Below are 24,605 nucleotides of genomic sequence, written 5' to 3'. Positions count from 1 at the left end.
GGGTCTTAGTTCCCCGACCAAGGATTGAACCCACATCCTCGGCAGTGAAAGCGCGGAGTCCTAACCACTGGACCGCCAGGGAATTCCCAGGTCCAGCATTTCCTGTGCCACTTGCATGTGCCCCTAGGATCCCTGGAGCTCTGCCTTGGATATGGGTCCAGACTCAATGCCCTCTTGGAGCCTCAAATTTACTCATTGGTAAAGAATTTAAAGCGTCATTTTTAGAAGGAAACTACACAGATATATCACGAAGCAGGATGCAAGATCACACTTGTTTTTAAAAGATAAAACACAAGGTCTGGAAGAAACCACTATTGAGTGCTTGCTTACTGTATGCTCAGGTGAAGGGCAGGCTTTCCCCAACCATCTCATCCTCAGGACAACCCCATGACGTAGGGGCTCCTGTTTAACAGTTGGGGCTCAGAGAACTAAAGTGACTTGCCTGAGGTCACAGAGCAACCAGGAAGTGCTGGAGGTCTTAACCACTACACTTCCCTGTCCCTCTGACAGCAACACTTGGAGAGAGTCGTCTGTGAGGCATTATTCTAGAATGTTCTAGAGCAGTCCAAACCCAGTTTTATGGAATTCTAGGAGTGAGGGGAGGTACAAATAGGAGGGCTCAGGCTCCCCTTCTCCCCCCACCAATCAATCTGGTATGTTAGGCTTCTGTCCATCGTTTCATTTGAAGGGAAGGTTCTGCAGCTGAGGCTGAAGCAGCATAGTGATCTGATCGCTCATGAAAAGGTGCTGAGCCACTGGCAAGTTTAACAACACCCATGCCAGGGCCCCACCCCTGGAGAAGCTTGAGGGCAAGTAGAGGAGGTGAATCCAGTGTCCCTAGCCCAGAAGAAAGTGGCCTCAGGCGTGCTGTGGGCCTGGCCTGGAGGGGAGTCCGGGGCCCCTCGTACCTGAAGTCCTCAGACGCCAGCACCTCGTAGTAGTAGAGGAGTTTGCACCTGGGGCCAGGGCTGTGCAGGGCCATCAGGACATCCTCCACACCCGGGAGGCTGCAGGCCATGTGGCCAGGGGCGCTGTGCATTTGCCACTGGAGCAGGTAGACGCCAGGCCACTGGGTCACGTGGGAACCCTGAAACACAGCAGCCACACGCCTGAGGCCCTGGTCCACCAGGAGACAGGAGCCCCTTTCTAAACCAGTCCACCAGCAAATCCTTCCTTTTGGGGTGTCCCAAAGCCACCTTTGCTTCCCCTCTGCTGTTACCCCATATCCCTGGCAATTGAGAGCCTTCCTCTTAATCGGGATGGGGGGTGGGGGTCGAGGCCTAGGGGGTGCGCCTATAGGACAATAGAGGTGTGGTTTGGTTAAACACCTGGATTTTGTTGGGCTCTTGTCCTGCCGAGTGGGATTTACAAATTGAGGAGGCCTGGAAAGGGAGCTTAAATGTGCTTAGAGTTTGTTGAGGGCAGAGGGACAGCAAGAAAGGAGGGTGTTAGTTTTTATAAGAAGAGCAACTTTGAAAAAGGGCTGGGATGTTCAGTGGGACCCTGGGGCGGGGGTGCTGGTGTATGATGTGACAGCTGTCTGCTCAATTCCCTTAGGAAGCCTCCAGTAAGATCTGCACTGCTCGCCAGTGCGTGCATGTGTGCGTGTGTGTTTGAGGCCGGTGATGTTTGACCTGCAAGCACCGGCCTCATGGAGAATGTGCGGGTCAGCAGGGGTGGCTCATGTTCTGGTGACATGAGTGCTGTTCCCAGACCTACAGTTTCTCTGCTGCCTGGGTTCTGAAAACTTGTGCATAAGGAATCACGGTGAGAGGTGAGGGATACAGACACCAGGCCCCACGCCCAGAGGTTCTGAGCCAGCCCTCCTGCTGTGGGCCCCAGCAACCTGCATCTTTGACAAGAGTCTCGGGATTCTGAGGATGGGGTCCTGCCAGAATCTGTCTTTCTCCCCAACTGTCCCGCAGGGTCTCTGAGGCCAGAGACCAGGTCCAGTTTGTCCATTGCTGTATCCCCAGAACCCAGTGCACAGTGGACACTCAGTCCTGAGTGATGAATGAATAAATGAACCAAAAAACAGAACCTGGGGACTTCCCTGGTGGCGCAGTGGTTAAGAATCCACCTGCCAGTGCAGGGGACACGGGTTCGATCCCTGGTCCGGGAAGATCCCACATGCCTCGGAGCAACTAAGCCCGTGCGCCACAACTACTGAGCCTGCGCTCTAGAGCCTGCGAGCCACAGCTAATGAAGCCCATGCGTCCTAGAGCCTGCACACTGCAACTACTGAAGCCCACGCACTCTAGGGCCCGTGCTCCGCAACAAGAGAAGCCACCACAATGAGAAGCCCGCGCACCGCAATGGAGGAGTAGCCCCCACTCCCCGCAACTAGAGACAAGCCGCGCACAGCAATGAACACCCAACACGGGCAAAAAAATAAATACATAAATAAATTAAATTAAAAAAAAAAAAACACAGAACCTGGATGCTCTCCCCTTCCCGGCAGATGAGGGGGGCCTCCACACGGCTGTAATCTGCACCCAGGGCCCAGCCTTTGTCTGTCAGCTGCCCGCCAGCCCTGGCCCCAGCCTCCCGGGGGCCTGGCTTGGGCGCCTGCTTGGTGTGGTACAGACTGAACATCACGTCCCCTTGCAGGATGTCAAAGTCCCAGGTGATGACTGACTCCCTCTCCAGAATCTCCACTGCGACCTACGTGGGGACAGGTGACAGGTGAGGTCTGAATGTCCAGTCTGGTGGGGGCTGGGGTGGGGAAGTGGGCTTCAGGGGTGTGGGTGCCCACCCCGGTCTCCATTCCCTCAGCCCCGACCCCAAGTCCAAGAATTGCTCTGGACAAACAGACCCACCTCTGTCTGAAATGCCCGGGAGGATCCACCCTGAAGCAGGGTGACCCACAGCCAATGACTGGCTGATGTGAGGGTACAAAAGCCTGGCCCCCTGCCATGCTCTCCTCGTGGATCAGGCTGGGCTAGACGGTGGCTGAAACCGGCTCTTGGCTTAGCTTCTGCCCCCGCCCTCCTTACAGGTTTCTCCTGAGCCCTCAGCCTCTGCAAATCACTGGCACAAGAACCCTCGTCTCAGACCCCACTTCGGGGTCCCTGACCTAAGATGACACCCAGCCCAGCAGGCCCTCCCAGGCCAGGACCCCGGCACCTCATGCGGGGCCGCACGGAGCACACTGGCCGCCTGGTAGGTCTCTCTCCACTGCCGCAGCTGGTCTCTGTGTTCCTGATCCTCTTCCGTCAGATAGAGGGACTTGGGGACCAGCCCTCCTTCAGGGACGTTACACTGGCGGACAAAGACACCAGAGACAGTCAGGGCCCAGCCAGGCCTGGCTGACCCACAGAAAGGTGCTCTGTGACCCCTGAAGCCACAGTTAGAACATACATACATATCCTGACCATTGGGGAGGCCTGGGTAAGCTTGGCAAAATTCCTAGGAAACATCTCTCTTTACCCTGAAATCATGAAAGCTTGCTGTTTGAGATTTCTGTTGGAGAAAGGAAAAGGCCTGCCCTCCCACAGTCATGAGATAGGGTCACCCCTGCCTATCATCTCACCCCCCAGGGCAGGCAATAAAAGTGGTCTGGGGGGAAAAAGGGGGTCTGGGGCCGCCTCCCCTGGAAGCAGTTTCCTGATCATCGCCTGCCATGAGGCTGTGGGTTAGGGATAAGTCCCTTTGGGTACCCCAGCTCTGGGGTTCAGGCCGCTGGGACATTTGAATCCCCTCCCCTTGCAGCAGAGGGTGCAAAGCCAGCAGCTAAACTCTAACTGCTGCCTAGCAACGTCCTGGATGGGAATGCAGAGGGGTAAGCCTTTGCCTGGCCTGGTCTCTGAGCTTTTGGGAAACTTCTGTTCGCTCACTATGTATGAAAGAACGAAGGTCAGGCCCCTCCTTCAGAGAGGACAAGCTCTGCCCCAAAGAGCCAGCAAGGCCCTCCCCAGGTCAGAGCACACACAAAGGGCCTGCCCTCCTCCCGCCTCCTTCCATCGGCAGCCCTGCCTCTCCCAGGCCACAGACCCTCCCCGTGCCGTAAGCACAGGGCCCGCTGGGGCCTTACCAGGCACTCTCCCCCGAGGAAGTCAGGGATCACTTCTTTGTCCAGGTAGTCGACAAGGCCTCCGGGGCCCTGATAATTGCTGCCGCTGTAGATGAGGAACTTGTGTCTGGTGTTCTCATTGATGAAGGGGCTGATCTGAGACGGGGAGATGAGGCAAGATGGAACATGGTCTTTTTTTTAATTGAAGTGAAATTCACAGAACATAGAGTTAACCATTTTAAAATGAACAATTCGATGGCTTTTAGTTCTTTCACTATGTTGGGCAACCATCACCTCGAATTCCAAGACGTTTTCATCCCCCCAAAAGGAAACCTCAGACCCGTTAGCAGTCACTCCCCTTTCCTTTCCCCTCAGCCCCTGGAAACCACCAATATGCTTTTTTTTTTTTTTTTTTTTGGCCTATTCTGGAGATTTCATAGAAATGGGATGACACAACATGTGGCCTTTTGTGACTGGCTTCTTTCACTGAGCGTCATGTTTTCAAGGTTCAACCACGTTGTGGCATGAGTCAGAACTCCCTTGTCACCTAGAGATTGTCATACTGAGTGAAGTAAGTCAGAGAGAAAGAAAAATATATCACTTGTATGTGGAATCTAAAAATGTGGTACAGATGAACTTATTTACAAAACAGAAGCAGAGTCACAGATGTAGAAAACAAACTTACGGTTACGAAGGGGGAAATGGTGGGGGAGGGATAAATTGGGAGATTGGGATTGACATATACACATCACTATATATAAAATAGATAACTAATAAGAACCTACTGTATAGCACAGGGAACTCTACTCAATACTCTGTAAAGACCTATATGGGAAAAGAATCTTTTATAAAAAAGAGTGGATATACGTATATGTACAACTGATTCACTTTGCTGTACAGCAGAAACTAACACAACACTATAAATTAACTATATTCCGATAAAAATTAATTAAAAACATAAAAAGAAAACAAAAGAACTCCCTTTTCATGGCTGAATAATATTCCATTGTGTGGATGACCATGTTTTGTTTATCCCAGATTGAAAGTATTTCAACACCAAGCTCTAAGCTGCACGTCAATCTGGTTTTTCATGGCATCCCAATACTGGGGTGGTGTCTGACTCAGGAAATAGTTGGGAAAGGAAGGAAGGAAGGAAGGAAGGAAGGAAGGAAGGAAGGGAGGGAGGGAGGGAGGGAGGCGGGAGGGAGGGAGGAAGGCACTTAGCACAGTAGAGCACAAGCCAATTCAGCAAGGAATGCCACAGGCAAAAGATCATTTAGGGGACTTCCCTGGTGGTGCAGTGGGTAAGACTCCGTGCTCCCAATGCAGGGGGCCTGGGCTCAATCCCTGGTCGGGGAACTAGATTCCACATGCATGCTGCAACTGAGAAGTCTGCATGCCGCAACTAAACATGCTGCAACAAAGACCCCGTGTGCTGCAGCTGAGACACGGTGCAGCCTAAACAAATAAATATTTTTAAAAAATCATTTGGGAACTAGAAATCCCACCTGCGTGGGTCACACTCCTTCAGCCCCCACCCCGGGAGGTGGTCCCTGTGGGCCTCAGCAACCTGGCTCTGTGCACTGGCTTTCATCTGGTGTGGGCAGTGGGGGAAAGGGGGCGGGGGCAGCAGGAGATGGGAAGTGGGTGCGTCTTCCCCGCTCCCTCCCTGCTCCAGTGCCCCTGGCAGCCGCCACCCTCACCTGCTGCAGCTCTCTCAGGGCTCTGGTAACAAAGACATTCCCTCATGTCCCTCCAGCCCTGGGGTAGTCAGGGCTTATGGCAGCGGCCAGCCCCTGGGGCCTCCCCATCCTGCCCACACCCCTGCGAGGAGTTCTGGTGTGTCACACCCCCACTGGAGTCACCTGGGTGAATCTGTTTCTGTCCAGGACCCCGACCGACTGGCTCCCACCTGCACCTGATGTGCATCTTCTTAGGAAATCTCCAGACAGCAAAGAAACTTAGTTTTCACAAAGATCAGGATATTTCAAGATAAAATGCTACAGCAGCAGATCCTGCCTGTGCCTCCCACAGCTCCTGCTCCCCAGCCCATCCCCAGCAGAGCTGTAAAGCAGCCCAGAAGCTAGGGAACCTTCTGCCCCAGAAGTCTGCTCACGTCCTCTCCTCCAACAGTCCTGCCATGGCTCCCTACTGCCCCAGGACAAGGTCCCATCTTCGCCACAGCCTGGACTCAGCAGGCACTGGGCCCTGAGCATCTTCCCAGCCTCCTCTGGCCACTGGATTTTCAGTCCCTCAGAAGCACCCAGCCGGGTCCTGCCTCCAGGCCTTTCTTTGTCCGTGCTGTGCAGGTTACCCACCACACCCTTCCTCCCGCCCTTCTCCCGCTTGACTCCCACTCCTTCCTCAGGTCTCAACCCATGTCACCTTCTCAGTGGAAGCGTCTTCAGCTCCCCAATCTAAATTATACACCCCCATCGCCCCCTGACTTAGTCTCCCCAAGAACCCTGAACGTCCCCAAGCCCATGTCACAGGGCATCGTGAAGCAGTTACTCACATGGGGCTATCGGGTTTCTCTCCCACACACACCCCGTGACACAGGGGTACACACTCTGCATCCCCAGGGCCTGGAGAGGTGCCTGGCACACAGCAGGCGCTTAGTAAAACACTGAATCCATTTAACTTTCAACTCACAAATCTACCCTGATTGAACCTCTAGGTACAGCAGAGATTCTCAGGCTTTCCCAGGCACCGAATCCCGAGGGCACTCGGTAAGATGCTGACCCCGAGTCTGTAGGATGGAGAGGGACCTGACATTGCTCTGGCCTGCAGACCACACTTCAGGAGCAAGGCCTCGGGGCAGTGGTTTTCAGCTGCAAGTGACAACCCGGTAGTGGCTGTGAAATCAACTTTGTACTGTGACTAGCCTATCTGGAGTGGAGTGGACTAGAAAAGAACAGCGAAGAGCATGCTGTAAATAGTTACGATCACCGTCACTTGAGAATCTGTTGTTTCGGGTGTGTGTAGGCACGAGCCACACGAGGGGACCAGGTGGCAACATAAAGTGGGTTGTGGGCAAAAAGTTTTAAAATCCCAATAGCACAGGATCCCAACGCTCTTCGGAATCAGCTCCCAGGAGTCCCAGGAACGTTATACAATTCTAAGTGTGGCTCTCCCGTCCACGAAGCAGGACAGTAGATATGTAAAATGTGGTCCACCCATACAATGGAATATTATCCAGACATGAAAAGGAATGAAGAACTGATTCTTGCTACAACATGGATGAACCTGAAATCATTATGCTAAGTGAGAGAAATCAGACACAAAAGGCCTCATATTGTATGATTCCACTTACATGAAATAGCTAGAACAGGCAAATCCACAGAGACAGAAAGTAGATGAGTGGTTGCAGGGGGCTGGCGGGAGGAATGGGGAGGAACTGCTAATGGGGACGGGGCTTCCTTTTTGGGGTGATGAAAATGTTCTAGAACTATCTGGTGGTGATGGTTGACACAACTCTGTGAGTATACTAAAAACCACTGAATTCTATACTTTAAAAGGGTGAACTTTTTGTTTGTTTTTGATTTTTTTTTGGCTGCGCCACGTGGCTTACAGGATCTCAGTTACCCGACCAAGGACTGAACCCGGGTCAGGGCAGTGAAAGCCCAGAATCGTAACCACTAGGCCACCAGGGAACTCCCAAAAGGGTGAACTTTATGGGAAATGAATTATATCTCCATAAAGCTGGTCATTAGAGGAAACGATGCAGGATAATCGGGCGGAGCAGCTCACAGAGGGACCCCCTCCCGTCTCAGCCTCCTGCTCTCTCTTACCAGCGTCCAGAGCACAGGGAAGACGCGGGGGGCTCGCACGATGAGCAGCCGGCCCAGGGTCTCAGGATAATTGTCCTCCACCACCTCGATCATGCGCAGCAAGGCCTTTATCCCCGGCCGCCACAGGTGCCGCAGGCTGAGACCCTCCAGGTCCACCAGGCAGGTCCAGGAGCTGCGGCAAAGAGGCCCCCTCACTCCACCTCGCTTGGCCACCTCCCAGGGCCCCCAACACCATCCTCAGGGACCTGGGGGCCCACAGACAGGGATGGAGGGAGAGGCTCAGTAAGGCAGCGCTGGGAGCGGAAGGGGCAGGGACCACAGGGCACTCTTGTGGACCCTGCCACCATGGGGAGGCCACGTGGCATGGAGGTTCTGAGTGTGCACACCGAGGCTGAGCACCCAAATTCAAGTGCCTGAGAGCCATGTGACACGGGCAACTTCCTCATCAGGACAGCGGCAATCACAGTAACAGTCCCCATCTCATCCACTGTTAGGATTGAATGAGATGGTCTATGTAAAGCTCTCTGCAGAGACAGGCACGTAGCACATGCTCATTAAAAGCCAGTTTTTACTACTAATTGCTGAGAAGATGCTGACTGCTAAATAGAGCACACACTCCAGAGCCAGATGGCCTGGGTTCAGATCCCAGCTCTGGCATGTGCTGTGTGGCTTTGGCTAAGTTACTTAACCTCTTTGTGCCTCCATTTCATTAGAACCAATTCATTAGGAAAAGGACTGCTTGGCTGCAGCAAGTGGTCCCTGGGAGCCTGTCTATCAGCTTCATTCCCTTCACCTTGCCCACTCACTCCTAGGAGTGCCTTCATGACACCCTGTCATCTGAGCCATCTGGGGGGCATTCCGCTTCTGGCCAGGATGCTGATGGATCGATTCCCCACTCCAACCCCAATGGACGCCCCTTTAGGAAAGCTCTAAATAGCAAAGGAACTTAATTTGCACAAAGGTCAGGATAGTTCAGGATAAAAACTTCAGTAGCAGGTCCTGCCTGTCCCTCCCTTGTAGGCTGTGGTAGGGTGACATGACTCAAGGAGCTTGGAAGAGTCCCTGCTACACAGGAAGTGCTATGTGGTGTTTGCATCACCTCTTAAAGTCATGGCTTGCGGGATCTTAGTTCCCTGACCAGGGATTGAAGCCGGGCCCCAGCACTGAAAGCGCCGAGTGCTAACCACTAGACTGCCAGGGAATTCCCATTAAGTCATTGTTTTTTGATAAGCCATAAAGGAACCCTAGGAAGGGTTTACAGAAGCGGAAGCCACAGCTCAGAAAGGTTAAGTGCCTTTGGGGGCAATGCCACCGTAAGGACTGGTGTGGGAAACTCAGCTCAGGAATAGGAGTTTGGGGCAGCCCGAGGAGGCGGTGGGTCACTGGATGTGCCATGACACCTGCGAGGTCCGCCTGCCTGGGAGACTGGCAGGGTGGCTCTTGGGGTGGGAGAGCTGGTCTCGAAAAGCCAAGTCCAGGAGGCTGCATGGCACGGGGAGAAAGTCCGTGAGCCCGAGCCAGATGGGACCAGGTTCAAACTCCAGCTCTGCCCCTTCCCCGCTCAGCAGCCTTGGATGACCTCACCACTCCGAGCCTCAGTTTCCCCTCCATAAAGAACAGGGATGCTGAGAGTCCCTGCCTCGTAGGGTCACTGTAAGAACTAGGTGAGGACATTTCCGTAAAGCATCTAGCAGGCTGCCTGGCACGGCGTCCATGCCCAGTGCACTTTGGCTGTTTTTACTGTTTGGGGGAGTTTGCCTGGGTTCTTGCCTGATGGGACGGCCAAACTGTTTTGTGTTCCCTTCACACCGCTTCTGTCCTTCCTCATTGACGCAAAGAACCTGGAAGGCAGAGAAGGTGCTGGCGAATGTTCACTTGGCTGCTCCAGCCGCAGGCAACCCCGGGGGCTCCCAGGAGCGGGGACCCCAACTCACATGCTGCAGCAGCACCTCCTCCCCCGCGGCCTTCATCAAGCCCTTGGTGTCCATGTGGCCCAGACGCAGGATGTACAGGGGGCGGCCATCTTTGGGGCGGGGCCGAGCAAGTGGAGGACAAAAGGGAAACAGAATTACATACTTTTACATAATCCTTCATATATATTGTACCATCAATTCTTGTTATTTGCGGTAGTTAATTTCTATAAAGTCACCTCGAACACTGGATCGAGGAACTCAGAACCACTGCTTCTAAGGGGGGAGTAGGAGGTTAAGTTTCCGCCAGCCTCTGGTCGTGACATTTTTGTCAGTCGATCGATCAGTATGTAACTTTGTCCTGCGTGTGTTTCTATTTGAGGACACCTTGTTTAATTTACATTGTTGATTCATTAACATTGAACGCATGGCCAGCAGCAGTGTAACTCGTGCCTGAATGGAGTTTATCTGACATGAATTTTCTCCATAAGGTGCGTCACAGCCTTCTTGCACTTAGGAACACAGTGCTTCTGCACGATGCAAAATCAACGCAAAAAAGCACAAAATGCGAAAAAAAAAATGGCACTAAATAGGCTGCAGAAAGGATACTCATTTACAGTAGGAGCTGAAACAAGGAGGCAGAAGGACACTTGTTCAACTTCAGCCGGGGATGGATGTGCACGTCGGGTGACACGGATTTTTCGTCACTCTGTCCGTGAAGGACAGTGAAAGCGCCCTGAGTATTGATTTGGGAGTTACAAATAAATTTTAGTGAGTAGGCAAATTCACGAATACAGAATCCATGAATAACACAGACCGACTGTATATTGAAAGCAAGTGTGTCAACCGGTCTTCAGGAGACTCAAGCACTTGCCCTAATCAACACATATGAATTTTTAACTAAAGGACATTGAAAAGCATAACAGGCGCTGGCGTCAATGGCAGATTAATACAAAAATCCAGAGATGATATTTGTAGTGGGTTGAATAGTGTCCTCCCCAAAGTTCATGTCCATTCAGAACCTCAGAATGTGACCTTATTTGGAAATAGGGTCTTTGCTGATGTGATTACTTAAGGATCTCAAGATGAAATCATGCTGTATCAGTGTGGGCCCTAAATCCAGTGACCCGGGGTCTTTAAAAGATGAGGAGAGGACACAGAGAGATACCAAGAGGGGAGGCTGTGTGAAGACAGACGCAGAGATTGGGGTGACATGGCCACAAGCCAAGGAACACCTGAGGCCACCAGAAGCTGGAAGAGGCAGGAAGGATCTCCCCCAGAGCCTTCGGAGGGAGCACTGACTTGCTGACACTTTGACTTTGGACTTCTAGCCTCCAGAACAATGAGAGGATAAATTGCTATTGCTTTAAGCCACCCAGTTTGTGGTAATCTGCTAAGGCAGTCCCAGGACACTAATTCAGTCAGTGTTAATGCAGCCCAAAAGTAATGGTGGGCTGACCCAGCCCCTGGGAGAAACAGCTTGTCTCCAGCCCAAACGTCTATTCCAGCTCCACCTTCACGGCTGGGTTGTCACCTCAAAGGCATCTCCAGATGCCCAGAAGAGCCAAAAGGAAAAATAATAAGATGCTAAGATGAAAAGGGGCATTCAACGTGCATTCGACAGTGACCCAAGTGTACACTCCATGTTATGTAGGTAAAGAGACGCACCTATGTCCTGGTAGTGCCAGCCCCCTGCATAGAACTCCTCCAGGAGGGCAGGGGGTCGCCAGGTCTGAAGGAGGAGGTCCACCTGGTGCCGCTTTCGCCAGCTCAAGGACTGGCACAGCATCTCCCGGGCCCTGTCCAGGTGGAAGTCTCGAGCCCGCAGGAACCTAAGGATGTGCTCGTCTTTGGGGATCTGAGAAGAGAAGGAGGAGAAAGCCTTTAGCATGGAGTTCCCTAAGCCGGGCGGTGAAACTGGAAAATGAGTCTCCTGTCTTATCTGACAAACACTTAGCTGGGAAAAGGACGTTACACTCAACCACGACGCAGCCAAGGGTGGACTGCAGTGAATGTCTGTGTTTGGGCTTCTTAACCTCCCCCTCCTGTGCTGGGGGTGACATCTCTTTTCTCTTGGGGAACTGCTTTTCCTGCCCCCTTCCCAACACCAACGGTGGTTTTAGTTAGCGTTGCCAATCACAGGACCCCACTCCCACGGCCTCCGGTGGACTAAATCCATGCCAGGCCAATCAGAGCGTTTAGACAATTTTCCATCTGAAGAGAGGGGCATGAATCCCTTTCTCTACGGAGGCAAAGGGGAGACTGAAAGCTGTAAGCAGCCACAGATCCAAGCTCAACAAGGAAGCGTGTCTGAGGGGATGAAGCAGACATAAACGGATACAAGAACTAAGGGGTCCCAACAGCATTTAAGTCCTGGTTTTGTGGGACTTCCCTGGTGGTCCAGTGGCTAAGACTCCGCACTCCCAATGCAGGGGGCCCGGGTTCGATCCCTAGTCAGGGAACTAGATCCCACATACTAAAGATCCCACGTGCCCCAACTAACAAGATCCTGCATGCTGCAACCAAGACCCGGTGCAGCCAAATAAATAAATAAATATTTTTTAAAAAAAAGTCCTGGTTCGGGACATCCCTGAGACAGGCTGTGTGGTCAGCTGAATGGTGTCCCACCAAGAACATGTCCACCCAGAACCTCGGAATGTGACTTTATTTGGAGATAGGGTCTCTGTAGAAGTAATTAGTAAAGATGAGGTCATACTCTATTAGGGGGCGCCCTACTCCAATGTCTGCTGTCATTATAAGAGGGAAATTTGGACACAGACACAGAATGTAAAGAGGGGAGAAGGCCACGTGAAGACAAAGGCAGAGACTGGAAGTGACGTATCTACACGCCAAGGACTGCTGACAGCCATCAGAAGCCAGGAGAGAGGACTGGAACGGATTCCCCCCAACCCACCCAGCCTCCAGAAGGAACCAACCCTGTAGACACTTTGATTTCAGACATCTGGCCTTTAGAACTGTGAGAATAACTTTCTGTTGCTTTGAGCCACACAGTCTGTGGTATTTTGTTTCAGCAGCCCCAGGAAACTAACACACCCCACTTAACAGTTTGTTATATGAGCCAATTAAACCCCTACCCCTGCTTTTTTTGTCTGGTTGATTCAATCTGCATTCCTAACACATATAACCCAGACTCTAACTAATGTGCAGAGGTGACAAGCTAAAGCCCACCACTCTCCTTCCTTCCATCAGGCAAGTATCAACAGTCAAGGGAAAACCAGCCCCCATAAAAAGTGCACTTTCCTGAGTGCTGTGCTGAGCCAGACACGGAGTGGATTGTCCCTTGTAATTCACTCCGGGGGCAGGGGGTGTGCTCACATTGTACCCATTTTACAGGTGAGGAAACAGGCAAACAGGTTACATCCCAGCCCAACACTAAAGTAACTCCCTTGTCTGCCCCCCGGGGGGGGGAGGGGAGGAAGGGCAAGCAACTCACGACTAGGCTGGAAGCTCTTATTCAACAGAGCTGAAGGTCAGGCCCGTGATTGGGACCTCCATGCATGGTGGACACTCATGTGTGGGGCTTAGAGTCTAAAGGCAAAGTCCATGTGCAGTCAAGAATCAACCCTCGCAAATCATTAAATCTCTTAGAAAAGAACAGTATGCATGGTTTTGTGTGAACACGGTGACTGTGTGGTGACACGGTGACTGTGTGGTGACTGTGCTCCCCAGGGGACATTGGTGATGTCTGGAGCCACTTTTGGTTGTCACAGCTGGGGAAGAAGAGCTCCTGACCTCTCATGGTGGGGTCCAGGGACACTGCCCAATGCCCTATGGTGCACAGGACGGCCCCCCATAAAGAACTGTCCATTCTCAAATGTCAACTATGCCGAGGATGGGAAACCATGCTATCAGTGCTACGTACAGAATGCATGAGACAGGATATAATAAAAGAAGGCAAAATAGAAGTGTCCTGCATTGCTGATTACACAGACTTACTTACCTGGCCCTTCCTCCCCCCGTGCCTGAGGCTGAGTCGCTACAGCCCCAGCCCTGACCCACCTTGCCTCTGTGGGTCTCCTGCAACCAATGCCGCAGCTGGATCAGGCAGCTCTCCTGCATGGGTGTGAGATGGCCCAGGCACCTCTCAATGTAGTCCGCATCCAGCTTGTCCCCTGGAGGAGAAAAGGGGGTTCAGGACAAGCAGGAGATGCTGCATGGTCTACCCTTTCTGAAACCCTTGCCTTACTGGCCACCTTGAATCCAAAACGTAGCTCCAAGCGCACGGTGACCCTTTCACCAAATAGCCACTGGTCTTCAGATCTTCTGGTGTTTCCAACCCATTTCCAAGGTGATTCTAAAAACTCATGCTGGGGCAAGCCTGGATCTCACTGTGCTGAGTGATATGTCCCTTTGACCCTCAGAAATCAAGATAATTCCTACCCTCTGGGAATGTAAGTTGATATAGCCACTATGGAAAACAGTATGGAGCTTCCTCAGAAAACTAAAAACAGAGTTATCATATGATCCAGCAATCCCACTCCTGGGCATATACCCAGACAAAACTGTAATTCAAAAAGATACATGCACCCCTATGTTCACAGCAGCACTATTCACAATAGCCAAGATATGGAAACAACCTAAATGTCCATCAATAGATGGTTGGATAAAGATGTGGTATATATATACAATGGAATATTACTCAGCCATAAAAAAGAACAAAATAATGCCATTTGCAGCAGCATGGATGCAACTAGAGATTATCTTACTAAGTGAAGTGAGTCAGAAAGAGAAAGAAAAATACCATATGATATCACTTATATGTGGAATCTAAAATATGACCCAAATGAACCTATCTACAAAACAGAAACAGACTCACAGACATAGAGAAAAGACTTGTGGTTGCCAGGGGGAGGGGGAAAGGGAGAGGGATAGACTGGGAATTTGGGGTTGGTAGATGCAAACTATTACATTTAGAATGGATAAACAACAAGGTCCTACTGTACAGCACAGGGAAGTATATCCAGTCTCCTAGGATAAACCATAATGGAGAAGAATATTAAAAAAAGAATTCATATGTGTATAACTGAGTCATTTTGCTGTACAGCAGCTTGGCAGTGTGACTCTTTCCTACTCCCGTGCTGTATTGAAATGATGGGGACTGGGCTGTGTTGCAAATAAATCATTTTTTGTTGTTAAAAAAAAATCATTGTAAAACATTGTAAATCAACTATACTGCAATTAAAAAAAAAATTCCCACCCTCTGAAGATTATTGACAATATGAGCTCATGTCTACTGACATGCGTCATCTGAGCCAGCTCCCAACAGCCCTGGGAGGCGGGTGTCACTATTGTTCCCACTTTAGAGAAGACAAAAACTGAGGCCAAGAGAGGTAAACAGGTAAATATGCCTGTGGTGTGCCCAGCATAAAGGAGGCAGCGGATAAGTACCAGTTCTGTTTGCCTTCCCACCTCCCAGCCCCCTTGTGGGGTTCGAGGTTTTGGGTAGACACAGCCCTGACTCCAAAATACAGCCTGGGAGCTGCATGGATCATGCCCACTGTTCAATCCCGTCTCGCACAATTGGGCTGTTTGAGGTCAGCATGTGCCGGCATTTAGAGGCGGGACTCGGAGCTGAGGTCCTGTTGCCCACTCTGAACTGCTGTGGTGGCAGAGGCTGGCATGGTGAGGCATCTCGGCATCTTAGCATCTCAGCCCTGGGTGCAGATGGTCCACAAAGAGCAGCCTTCATGGGTATAGACTGTTCTTTGTGTGCAGAAGGCACAATAAGAAAACAAACAGAATGTCTGCACATCCAGCAGCAGGACCCAGCGTTTCCCTCCAAAACAAAAAAAGCCCAGGGCTGGTGGTCATGGCAACTGCACCAGTAGCCTCCTGGGTAAACAGAGTCAGGAGGAATGCTGTGGAGGGACCGCCCAGACCCTGCAACACCTCAGAGTGGTCAGAAGCGGAGATGCTGAAGACAGGGAGGGGGCAAGGAGGGGATGAGGGAGGAAACACGAGGGAGGCAGTAGACGCCAGCTTCCTTCCGGCCTCCAGGCAGATGTGAGGCCCCTTTCTCCTTCTGAGCACAAAGGCTCAGTGACACAGAGCAGGGTGGAAGGGGCATGATCCTGCCTCCCTCCAGCCATCCTGAGTACTGGCTCTGCTGGTGGACAGCACAGACAGAAAGGGAAGGGAAGGCCTAGTGCAAAATGGGGAGGGCACAGGGCATGACACGCAGAGTGTGCGCACAGAAAAGGGCAGAAGAAGTGCAGTAAAAAAAAAAAAAATTAATATTTTAAAAGCATATGTACAACAGCAGCCATCTAGTGCACACAGTTGGTGCAGAATAAATATTTGTTGAACAAATGAATTTTGTTCTCCCTAAACACAGCCCCAGATGTATTTTTGTGGCATATCTCTGTGTCAGGCAAGCGCTTACACTTCAGTGGTCCCAAAGAGAAAACAGTCATTGCGGGCATTAGTGCACATGGTTAAAACTGGATTCATGGGGCATGTGCAATTGTGTGTCCTAGGTTTTTTCCTTTATCACTATATTGTGAATATTTTCCATGTCGATGAGAGTCTGAAATATGACAAAGGGCTAATTGCCTTAATATGCAAAGAGCTCTTACAAGGCAATAAGAAATTGATGGAAAAACAGGAGAATGGACATAGGACAAGAACAGGAATTCACAGAAAAAAAAAAAAAAAAAGAAAGAAAAGAAAAAACAGTTGCCAAACATGAAAAAATAAAACGACCTCACTCATAAAGAAAGAAATGGCCACTAATCTACCATTGGTCACTCTTTGCCCTTCAGAAGTTTAAAACATTTACTAATAGTCTCAGGGTAGCTGGGGTAAAGTCCGGAATAGATGCAGCTACACATTTTTGGTGGGAACATTAACTACTATACCTCTTTGCAGGCCTAATTGGTAAATCTACCAAAATTTTAGTTGCATATAACATTTGACTCAGCAAATCAACTCAAAATTAGGTGTTATATATATATGCTCATGAAAATATTTTTTAAAACCTTAACTACAAAGAGGTACCACATTATTTGTATTTTAAAAAAGAATGGAAACAATCTACATGTCCATCAATTGGAGACTAGCTAAAAAAAAACTAAAATAATAAATCTTTATTAATAAATAAATAATGGTGCAACCACACCACAAAATAGTGCAAAGTGCCAAGACACATGCACTGATACAAAAAGCTGTTCAAGCAACATTAGTAAGTGAAAAAAAAGCAAAATATCGAATGGAAGGTATATATGCTCTTATTTGTTCAATGTAGGTTACACATGTGTGTATGAGTGTATACACGTGTGTGCATATTATGTACGTATATAGATAATTTCAGGAAAAACTGTAGTTGCCTCAAGTAAGAGGAAAGGAGTCTTACTTCCTACTTCACATCTTCTGAGCAGTTTCAGTTTTTTTTCTACCATGATCATGCATTACTCATTTAATATAGAATATTAATAAAACAGAGGAAAGGAATAAAACAGAGGAAAGCCCTGAGGCACCAGATCAGTCAATTCCTGATCTAGAAATAAGTCACTTCTGGCTCTTGGGCTGGAGCACAGAGAAGGCAAAGCAGCCCGGAGAGGGAGGAAGCTGGGTCCCAACACCAAGGGGACCCTTGGCAACTCTCCCCACCCCTACCTCCTCCCCCCAAGAGTGAGCAAACACGCTGCAGACCCCAGAACAGACCCGGCTGGCTGGCTGAGACCTACCATCAGTACTGACCATCTCGGGAGCAGGGCCCTGGGCGCTGCCAGGCCTGCAGACCTCCAGGGAGCCAGGATCCCTCAGCCCAGCCTGGGAGTGGGTGTCCTCCTCTGGGACTGGGGCAGGTGTCCACCGGGGAATGTGAGAGGTGCCCTGGGAGATGAGCTCGTTCAGGTAATGCTCGATCACCTCCTTCCCCTGGAGGTCAGAGAGACACATCAGTACCGCAGAGTTCAGCCTGGAAGTCGCCCCCACCTGGCTCCGGCCCCAGCCAGCCTGACATGTGGCTACTGAGCAGCTGAAATTCAGCCAGTCCAAAGGGACATGTGTTGGGAGTGTTAAATACACACCGGATTTCCAAGACATGGTACCAAACGAGGACTGTAAAATAGCGCGCGAATAAGTTTTATATTGATAACACGTGGATAAAATATATTATTATTAAAATGAAGTTCACCTGTTTCACTACACTAACAGGCCTCCACTCAGTGATGGGTCTGAGATCTTTAAACCAAGCAGCGCACAATGTCCCTCTGTCTAGATAGTTCACTGCCCAAGCCTAGGAGCTTTGGGACAATGACTATGGTGCCCCCATTATGGACCAGGTGTTTTCCATCCATTATCTCACATGATATGACTTTGATTAGAATACCCATTCTACGGATGAGGAGACTGAGGCTGAGGAAGGTTAAGGGTCTTGGGGTGGCAGATCGGGATCTGCAGGCTCTGAGGTCTGTGCACTTTCCTCTGCATGACCTATGGAACCCGTCTCTTACCCTCTTGACATTGGCTGTGTACTGCTTCATGGCGATCTTCTCCAAGGCACTTTCGAAGCCAAAGAAGGACCGGATGTCGAGCGAGGCAGATTGCTCAAAGCATGTCCAGTCTTCATTCTCAGGGTGGACCTGAAAGCCAGGCAGGGGCAGTGACATGGTCTCAGTGTGGAAGACGCCATGCCCTCCCCAGGGGGCTCTCTTGGAGACCTGGACCAGCCAGAGCATGCAGTGGACAGCACGTCACAGCCTGGCAACACCCAAGGGCAGCAGCAGTACCAAAGGGCCCTGCCCAGAACAATGCAAGGTCTAAAGCCTTAGAGAACAGAGAGCCTTCTCAGGAGGGACCAGAAGAAAGTGAGACCAATGTTCTCATCCCTTAAAAATTGTACATAGTGATACATTTAAATAACATATTTAATATATCATTATAAGTAAATTATACATAAATACTATATTTTAAAAATATGTATTTATATATCATATCTTTATTATAAATAAATATGCATATATATGTAAGCAAAGACAAATTTCATGGACAGAGCCACTGTGCAGACCCAGGCTTAGTGCCTCTCAAACTTCCGTGGGCAGAAGCATTAGCAGGGCATCTGTTAAATATGCAGATGCCTGGGCTGAACAGGTCCAAGGTAGGGCCTTAGAATCTGTATTTACAAGCAGCCTTGGTGATACTGCTCACCAGCTGTTGGCAGAACTCACTCTAAGAAACACTACACTAAAAGTGACTTATAAAAAACTACCACCAACACCTCCCCAGAGGTAAACATCCTGGACCCAGTTTCCAGGAGGCTCCAAGAGGAGCTGAAAATGTGGAAGGAAAAAGCAGTGAGCATTTACTGGATGCCTGCTGTATACGAGGCACCACACAAAGTGTCTAGGGACCAGACAGATGAATGAGGCAAGGTCTCCCGTACAGGAGGCTGGGCAAAGACACATCAAAAACACCCAGGGGACTTCCCTGGCGGTCCAGTGGTTAGAACTCCACGCTTCCACCGCAGGGGGCACGGGTTTGATCCCTGTTCGGGGAACTAAGATCCCGCAAGCCACGCGGCACAACCAATTAAAAAAAACAAAACAAAACACCTGTAATGGGCCACATTTTTTACCCTGGAGTTACCACCTTGAGCCAACCATCTGGGATGTAGCGTCAGCTAAGGGGCTTCACCTGCGTTACCTCATTTGCTCCTCCCAGTGCCCAGTGACGCGGGTTCTGCTGCATTTTACAGATATGGAAGGGTGGCCCGGGGAAGGGAAGCAATTGCCCAGTGTCACTCAGCAAGAAAGTGGCAGAGCTGGGTTCATCCCAGCAAATGCCTCCAAACTCCTCACTGCAGCCCCGAGGCCAGCAGTACTCGGCCCCCGCAGCCCCCATTCTCAGACCTCGCTCATCCACCTCAGGGTCTTCACACATGCTGTTTCCTCCTCCAGAACTCTGTTCCCAGCCCTCTCAACCTTCCGATCTCAGCTTCAACGGCATGTCCTCGGAGAGGCCTGGGGGACACTGTTACCTAAGACACTGTCACCTCCTCTTATTTTCTGTAATTCTGGATCCCTTCTTAGCACTGTGACAAAGTCGTAAGTATATATTGATTTTTTTTTCTCATCTGCGTCTCCCACTGGAATGGAAGTCCCGTGAAGGCAATGGTCAGGCAGATTGGTCCACTGCTGGGTGCACAGGACTTGTCAGGTTGCCTGGCATATAGTAGGTGCTCAATCAGTATGTACTGGAAACTAATAATTATCATTAATTATATTAAAAGTTAACATGAACTCTACTCATTACTCTGTAATGGCCTATATGGGAAAGAGTCTAAAAAAAAAAAAAAAAGAGTGGATATATGTATAACTGATTCACTTTGCTGGACACCTTAAACTAACACAACATTGTAAATCAACTATACTCCAGTAAAAATTTTTATAAAAAGTTAACACATATACAGGACTTAGTATGTGCCAGGCACTGCTCTAAGGGGTTCGGATATTTTACTTCATTTAATCCTCACCACAACCTATGTGGTAGGTACAATCATTAACCTCATTTTACAGGTGAAGAAACTGAGGCACAGTTTCATGAAGGGGGTGGGGAGGCAGGGTTGCCAGGTTTAGCCAATAAAATACAAGATGCCCAGTCACACTTGAATTTCAGATAAACACGAATAATATTTTAGTAAGTATGTCCCAAGCAGTTTTTGAGACTGCTTAAACTAATACATACATATACATGTATATATCAGCTGTGTATGTGAACTGCTGATAGAAAGAGCGTCCCGCATCCTAGCTGACATCGCCGTGGAAGGGCGGAAGTGGGCGGGACCTCACAGACGTCAGCGCGCAGCCCGGTGCGGGCGCCGGGATCCCGGGCCTTCCAGCCCGCTGCTCACCGTGTAGCTGCAGTTCTCCTTGACCACCACGCGGCTGGCGAAGGTCTCGTTGTGTGCTTCGATGAGGAGAGTCCTCTCCTTCCAGTTCAAGACGTTTCTTTGCACGAAGACCACGTGCTCGACGCCTGCAATCTGCAGGGAAAGGGCAGCAGGGACGTGCGTGCTGGACGTGAGGTGGCAGCTGGGGGCGTGAACCCGGAGGGTTGGCCCCTGTCACCCTCGGACCCCGGGACCCCCGGGCCCCCGTCCCTCGCCTGCCCACCAGCCAGAGCCCGGATCCCCGACTTTTCCCCCTTCCCCCGACTTCCTGGACCCCGGGACTCCCTCTTGGCCCTGGTCCTCCTACAGTCTCAGCCCAGCCTCCCGGCCCTCATCTCTCCTGGACAGGGGAGGCCCCCAGCCCAGAGCGCCCTCCGGGTACCAATACACACTCACCCCAACGCCTGAAAGCACCCCCCTGGTCCCAGGTCCCCCGCCCGCCATCCCCCACCACCCGTCCGGTCCCCTCCCCTGCGGGGTCCCTGGTTCTCCAGGACCCTCTCCGCGCCCACCTTCCGCAACAGCCGCGGGGCTTCCACGCGCAGCCGGCAGCTCCGCTCCACCAAGTGCACCGCCCCGTCGGCGCTGCGGGACTCGCGTAGGACCTCGCTGCCCAGGAAGACCGGGATCTGCGGGCAGGTGGGGAAGCGCTTCTCATAGGCCTGGGGACAGAGGGGCAGGGGTGAGCGCCAAGGGGGCTGGGGGCAGCCGGAGCACAACCCTTCTCCTTCCAGCCCTCCCTGGGCTGTTGTCTCAATTCCGAGAGGGGGTGTCCAGAGAAGAGAAGAGCGTCCTGGCCTGTGGAAAGAGCAGTGACCACTGCCTGTATTACCAAGACCACCGTCTTAACATCTGTTCTAGAGCAGTGACGCAGGAGTGCCTGAGCTATGACTTGGCAAATCACGTTTTGACTCTACATTTGAGTTTTTGCCCTGGGAAGGTAGAGTGGGCTAGCTTGGGGCATTTTATTTAATTTTTTGTCTTTTATTTTTTTATTTTATATTGGAGTATAGTTGATTAACAAAGCTGTGTTAGTTTCAGGTGTACAGCAAAGTGATTCAGTTATACATATACATGTATCTCTTCTTTTTCAAATTCTTTTCCCATTTAGGTTATCACAGAATATTGAGCAGAGTTCCCTGTGCTATGCCGTAGGTCCTTGTTGGTTATCTATTTTAAATATGGCCTGGGGCATTTTAAAAGAAGATATCTTTTAGAAAAAAACAATCGACAAAACCAACACCCCTTCGTGATTAAAAAAATAAAAAACAACACTCAACAAACTCGGAATAGAAGGGAACTTCCTCAGCCTGATAAAGGGCACCTACAAAAACCCCAGCTAACATCGTACTCAATGGTGAAAGACTGACACTTTCCCCCTAAGATCAGGAACTAGGCAGGGATGTCTGCTCTGGCTGCTTCCATGCAACATTGTCCTGGAGGTTCTAGCCAGGGCAGTTAGGCAAGTAAAAGAAAGAAAAAGCATCCAGATTGGAGGATGAGAGCTCAATTCCAGAAGTGCCAGGGTCAGAGCCGCGGGGGGGCATACCAGCATCCGTGGCTGACTGTATTCAAGCGGGGTTTGCTCCAAGAGCCTGTCACAGCCACGGGACCCAGAATCAAGGATCAAAGTGAGCTCCAAAAGTAGTGCCGGCATCTGAGGACACACACCTCCTTCCCATCCCTCCTGGCTCCTGGCAGGGAGGTGGGACCACCCAGCTCAGAAGGGCAGAGGCGCGGGAGGAACAAGGAAGAAATGCTTGGTGCTCTTGGTGTCACTCAAGGCCCCACGAGGCCAGCCCAGCGCATCGTCCGCCAGGGTCAGGAGGACAGGGCTGCCTCCATGTGTAGAGGCTGGTTGCTTTGTACAAACACACCAGGGTTAGAATAACTCTCCTCAGGGGAGAATGCACAACGGCACTCCTGGGGGCCTAGTCTCAGGGCTGGCAAGGGAGGCCCCCTGAGAACTGTGTCTCCCCTACACATCTCAGGTTGCCTTGAACCCTCTTTCAAAGGAAGGCATTTCTCCACTGAGGAAGGAGCTGCATAGCAAAGCAAGCAGAGCTTGGGGTGGGGTCAGGCACCTGGCATGAAGCCCAGCTCCACCTCCAGGAGAAGCAAGTCCCTTCTTTTCTCTTAGCCGTTTCATCATCTGGAAAATGGGTATATACCAGGTTGAGTATCTCACGCAGAGCCTGGAGCATAGTAGGCACCCAGGGTTTTTATTCTCCAGGCAACAGGACTCAAATGGTGGCACAGTGCACATTTGCAAGAACTGCGAACAACTCCCTCCCAGCCCCTTCTGAGCAGAGGGAGCCAGAGGAGCTGGGCTCTGCCCCACCTCTGTGATGGGCAGAGGGATGCTGACATTTGAAGGTTTATGGAGGGAAAGGGGTGCATGTGTCGGAACTGGTCAGACTCAGTTTGAGTTCCTGCTACCTTCTCACTGCGTGACCTTAGGCAAGTCGCTTGCCCTCTCTGAGCCTCCGTCTCATCATCTATAAAATGGGCTGGTGGTAAGGATGTCACTAGATCACGTCTCAGAGCAGTTGGCACACAGTGAGGCCTCGACTCTGCTCCTCCAGCTGTGTGCCTTCTTCCATTTAATCCTCTGTATGGCGCCCCCATTTGACAAATGAGGAAACTGGAGCCCAGAGACACTAAGTAACTTACCCAATGTCACACAGTGCAAAATGGTGAACCTGGATTTAAATCCCAAGCCGGCCCAGCCCCTGCTCCCTCAGGAACCCCTTGCTCAGCAGCTTGGAAACAGCCCAGGCATTTTCCGCCGGGGCCATGTGGTCTTGATTTCTCCACCCTCAGTCCTTCAACTCCTGCCAAGCAGTGGCCACACTGCCCCTGAGCATCTCCAATTCCTCTGTTCTGCAGTCTCTCTCCTGCTCCCCAGATGGAACGACATACTCAGAACAGGCCTGGATGCCCGGAACAAATCCCACTCTTACCCTTTACACTCCTTACTCTGTGCCACCATCCCACCTCCCACTGCAGCCTCCTTTTCTCTGCTCCAGCCTTGCTGTTTTTGGAACATGCTGTCATAGGTTGAATTGTGTGTCATCCACCCCTAACAAAATTCATAGGTTGAAATCCTAACCCCCCCCCAGTACCTCAAGATGTGACCTTATTTGGAAATAGGTCTGTTGTGGATGTAATTAATTAAGATGAAGTCATATTGGAGTAGGGGGGGGGGCCCTAATCCAATAGGACTGGCGTCCTTTTAAAACAGGGAAATTTGGACACAAACACACACACACAGAGAATGCCACGTGAAGACGAAGGCACAGGTTGGGGTGAAGCCAAGGAACACCAAGGATTTCCAGCCACACCAGAAGCTAGGGGAGAGGCATGGAACAGATTCTCCCTCGCAGCCCTCAATAGGAACCAACTCTGCCGACACCTTGATCTCAGGCTTCCAGCCTCCAGGACTATGAGGTAAAAAATGTCTGCTGTTTAAGCCACCAGTACCAGTTTGTGGTACTTTGTTATGGCAGCCACAGGAAACAAATATACCCACCAAGCTTGTTCCTGCCACAGGGCCTTTGCACTTGCTGCTCCCTCTTCTTGGAACACTAATCAATCCACTTGACATCAAAGGGGGAGAGAGGTTTGAGTCACAGGGGCTTCCAGGAGGTAGGAGACCTGGATTGGAGGCTCAAGAGATGTTCTGGCTTCAGGGACTCATCTGTGCTGGCCCCCCTTCCTGGGACATCCTCCCCTACCTTCATCCCTGCAAGGCTGCCTCCTGTACTGTTCTCTGTCCTGTTCATTTTCTTGGTAGCACTTATGGCACCTTCTAACCATATACTTGCTTGCACATGGCATACCCAAGGCCTGGGCTATGTGTTTTTTTGCGGCACTGAACTCAGACCTGTGCCCATCTCAGTTCTTGGGCTAACTAGGGCTAACAAAGAAAAGCCGATGGGCAAGGAAAGAAAGAATGCAAACTTGCCAATGGCCCAAAA

The 24,605-nt window shown here is 50.8% G+C and overlaps 1 protein-coding gene across 5 annotated transcripts in view; it reads right to left on the bottom strand.

Annotated features, from left to right (window-relative positions):
• Positions 1–24,605, bottom strand: part of SEC14L5 (SEC14 like lipid binding 5) — a gene marked incomplete at its 3' end in the record, with an annotated part of 41,515 nt that overhangs the window by 4,805 nt on the left and 12,105 nt on the right. For 2 of the 5 annotated variants that reach the window (XR_014236072.1, XM_082362241.1), the window contains exons 2-14: positions 21,138–21,287; positions 20,587–20,718; positions 18,191–18,319; positions 17,420–17,612; positions 13,734–13,846; positions 11,382–11,571; positions 9,738–9,826; positions 9,574–9,644; positions 7,804–7,975; positions 4,034–4,168; positions 3,127–3,261; positions 2,437–2,664; positions 909–1,087 (exon numbers count right to left, since the gene is read on the bottom strand). Coding sequence is in view for 4 of the 5 variants with exons in the window: in XM_082362241.1 (XP_082218367.1) it covers positions 909–1,087; positions 2,437–2,664; positions 3,127–3,261; positions 4,034–4,168; positions 7,804–7,975; positions 9,574–9,644; positions 9,738–9,826; positions 11,382–11,571; positions 13,734–13,846; positions 17,420–17,612; positions 18,191–18,319; positions 20,587–20,718; positions 21,138–21,287 (1,916 nt within the window). Of the gene's footprint in view, positions 1–658; positions 1,088–2,436; positions 2,665–3,126; positions 3,262–4,033; positions 4,169–7,803; positions 7,976–9,573; positions 9,645–9,737; positions 9,827–11,381; positions 11,572–13,733; positions 13,847–17,419; positions 17,613–18,190; positions 18,320–20,586; positions 20,719–21,137; positions 21,288–24,605 lie in introns of those variants that run through there. The other 3 variants (XM_082362242.1, XM_082362240.1, XM_082362243.1) reach the window with 2 other exon arrangements.

Source organism: Balaenoptera borealis, assembly GCF_965194805.1.
Source record: "Balaenoptera borealis genome assembly, chromosome: 16".
Taxonomy (NCBI): Eukaryota; Metazoa; Chordata; class Mammalia; order Artiodactyla; family Balaenopteridae; genus Balaenoptera; species Balaenoptera borealis.
This window is presented reverse-complemented; position numbering and strand designations above follow the sequence as displayed.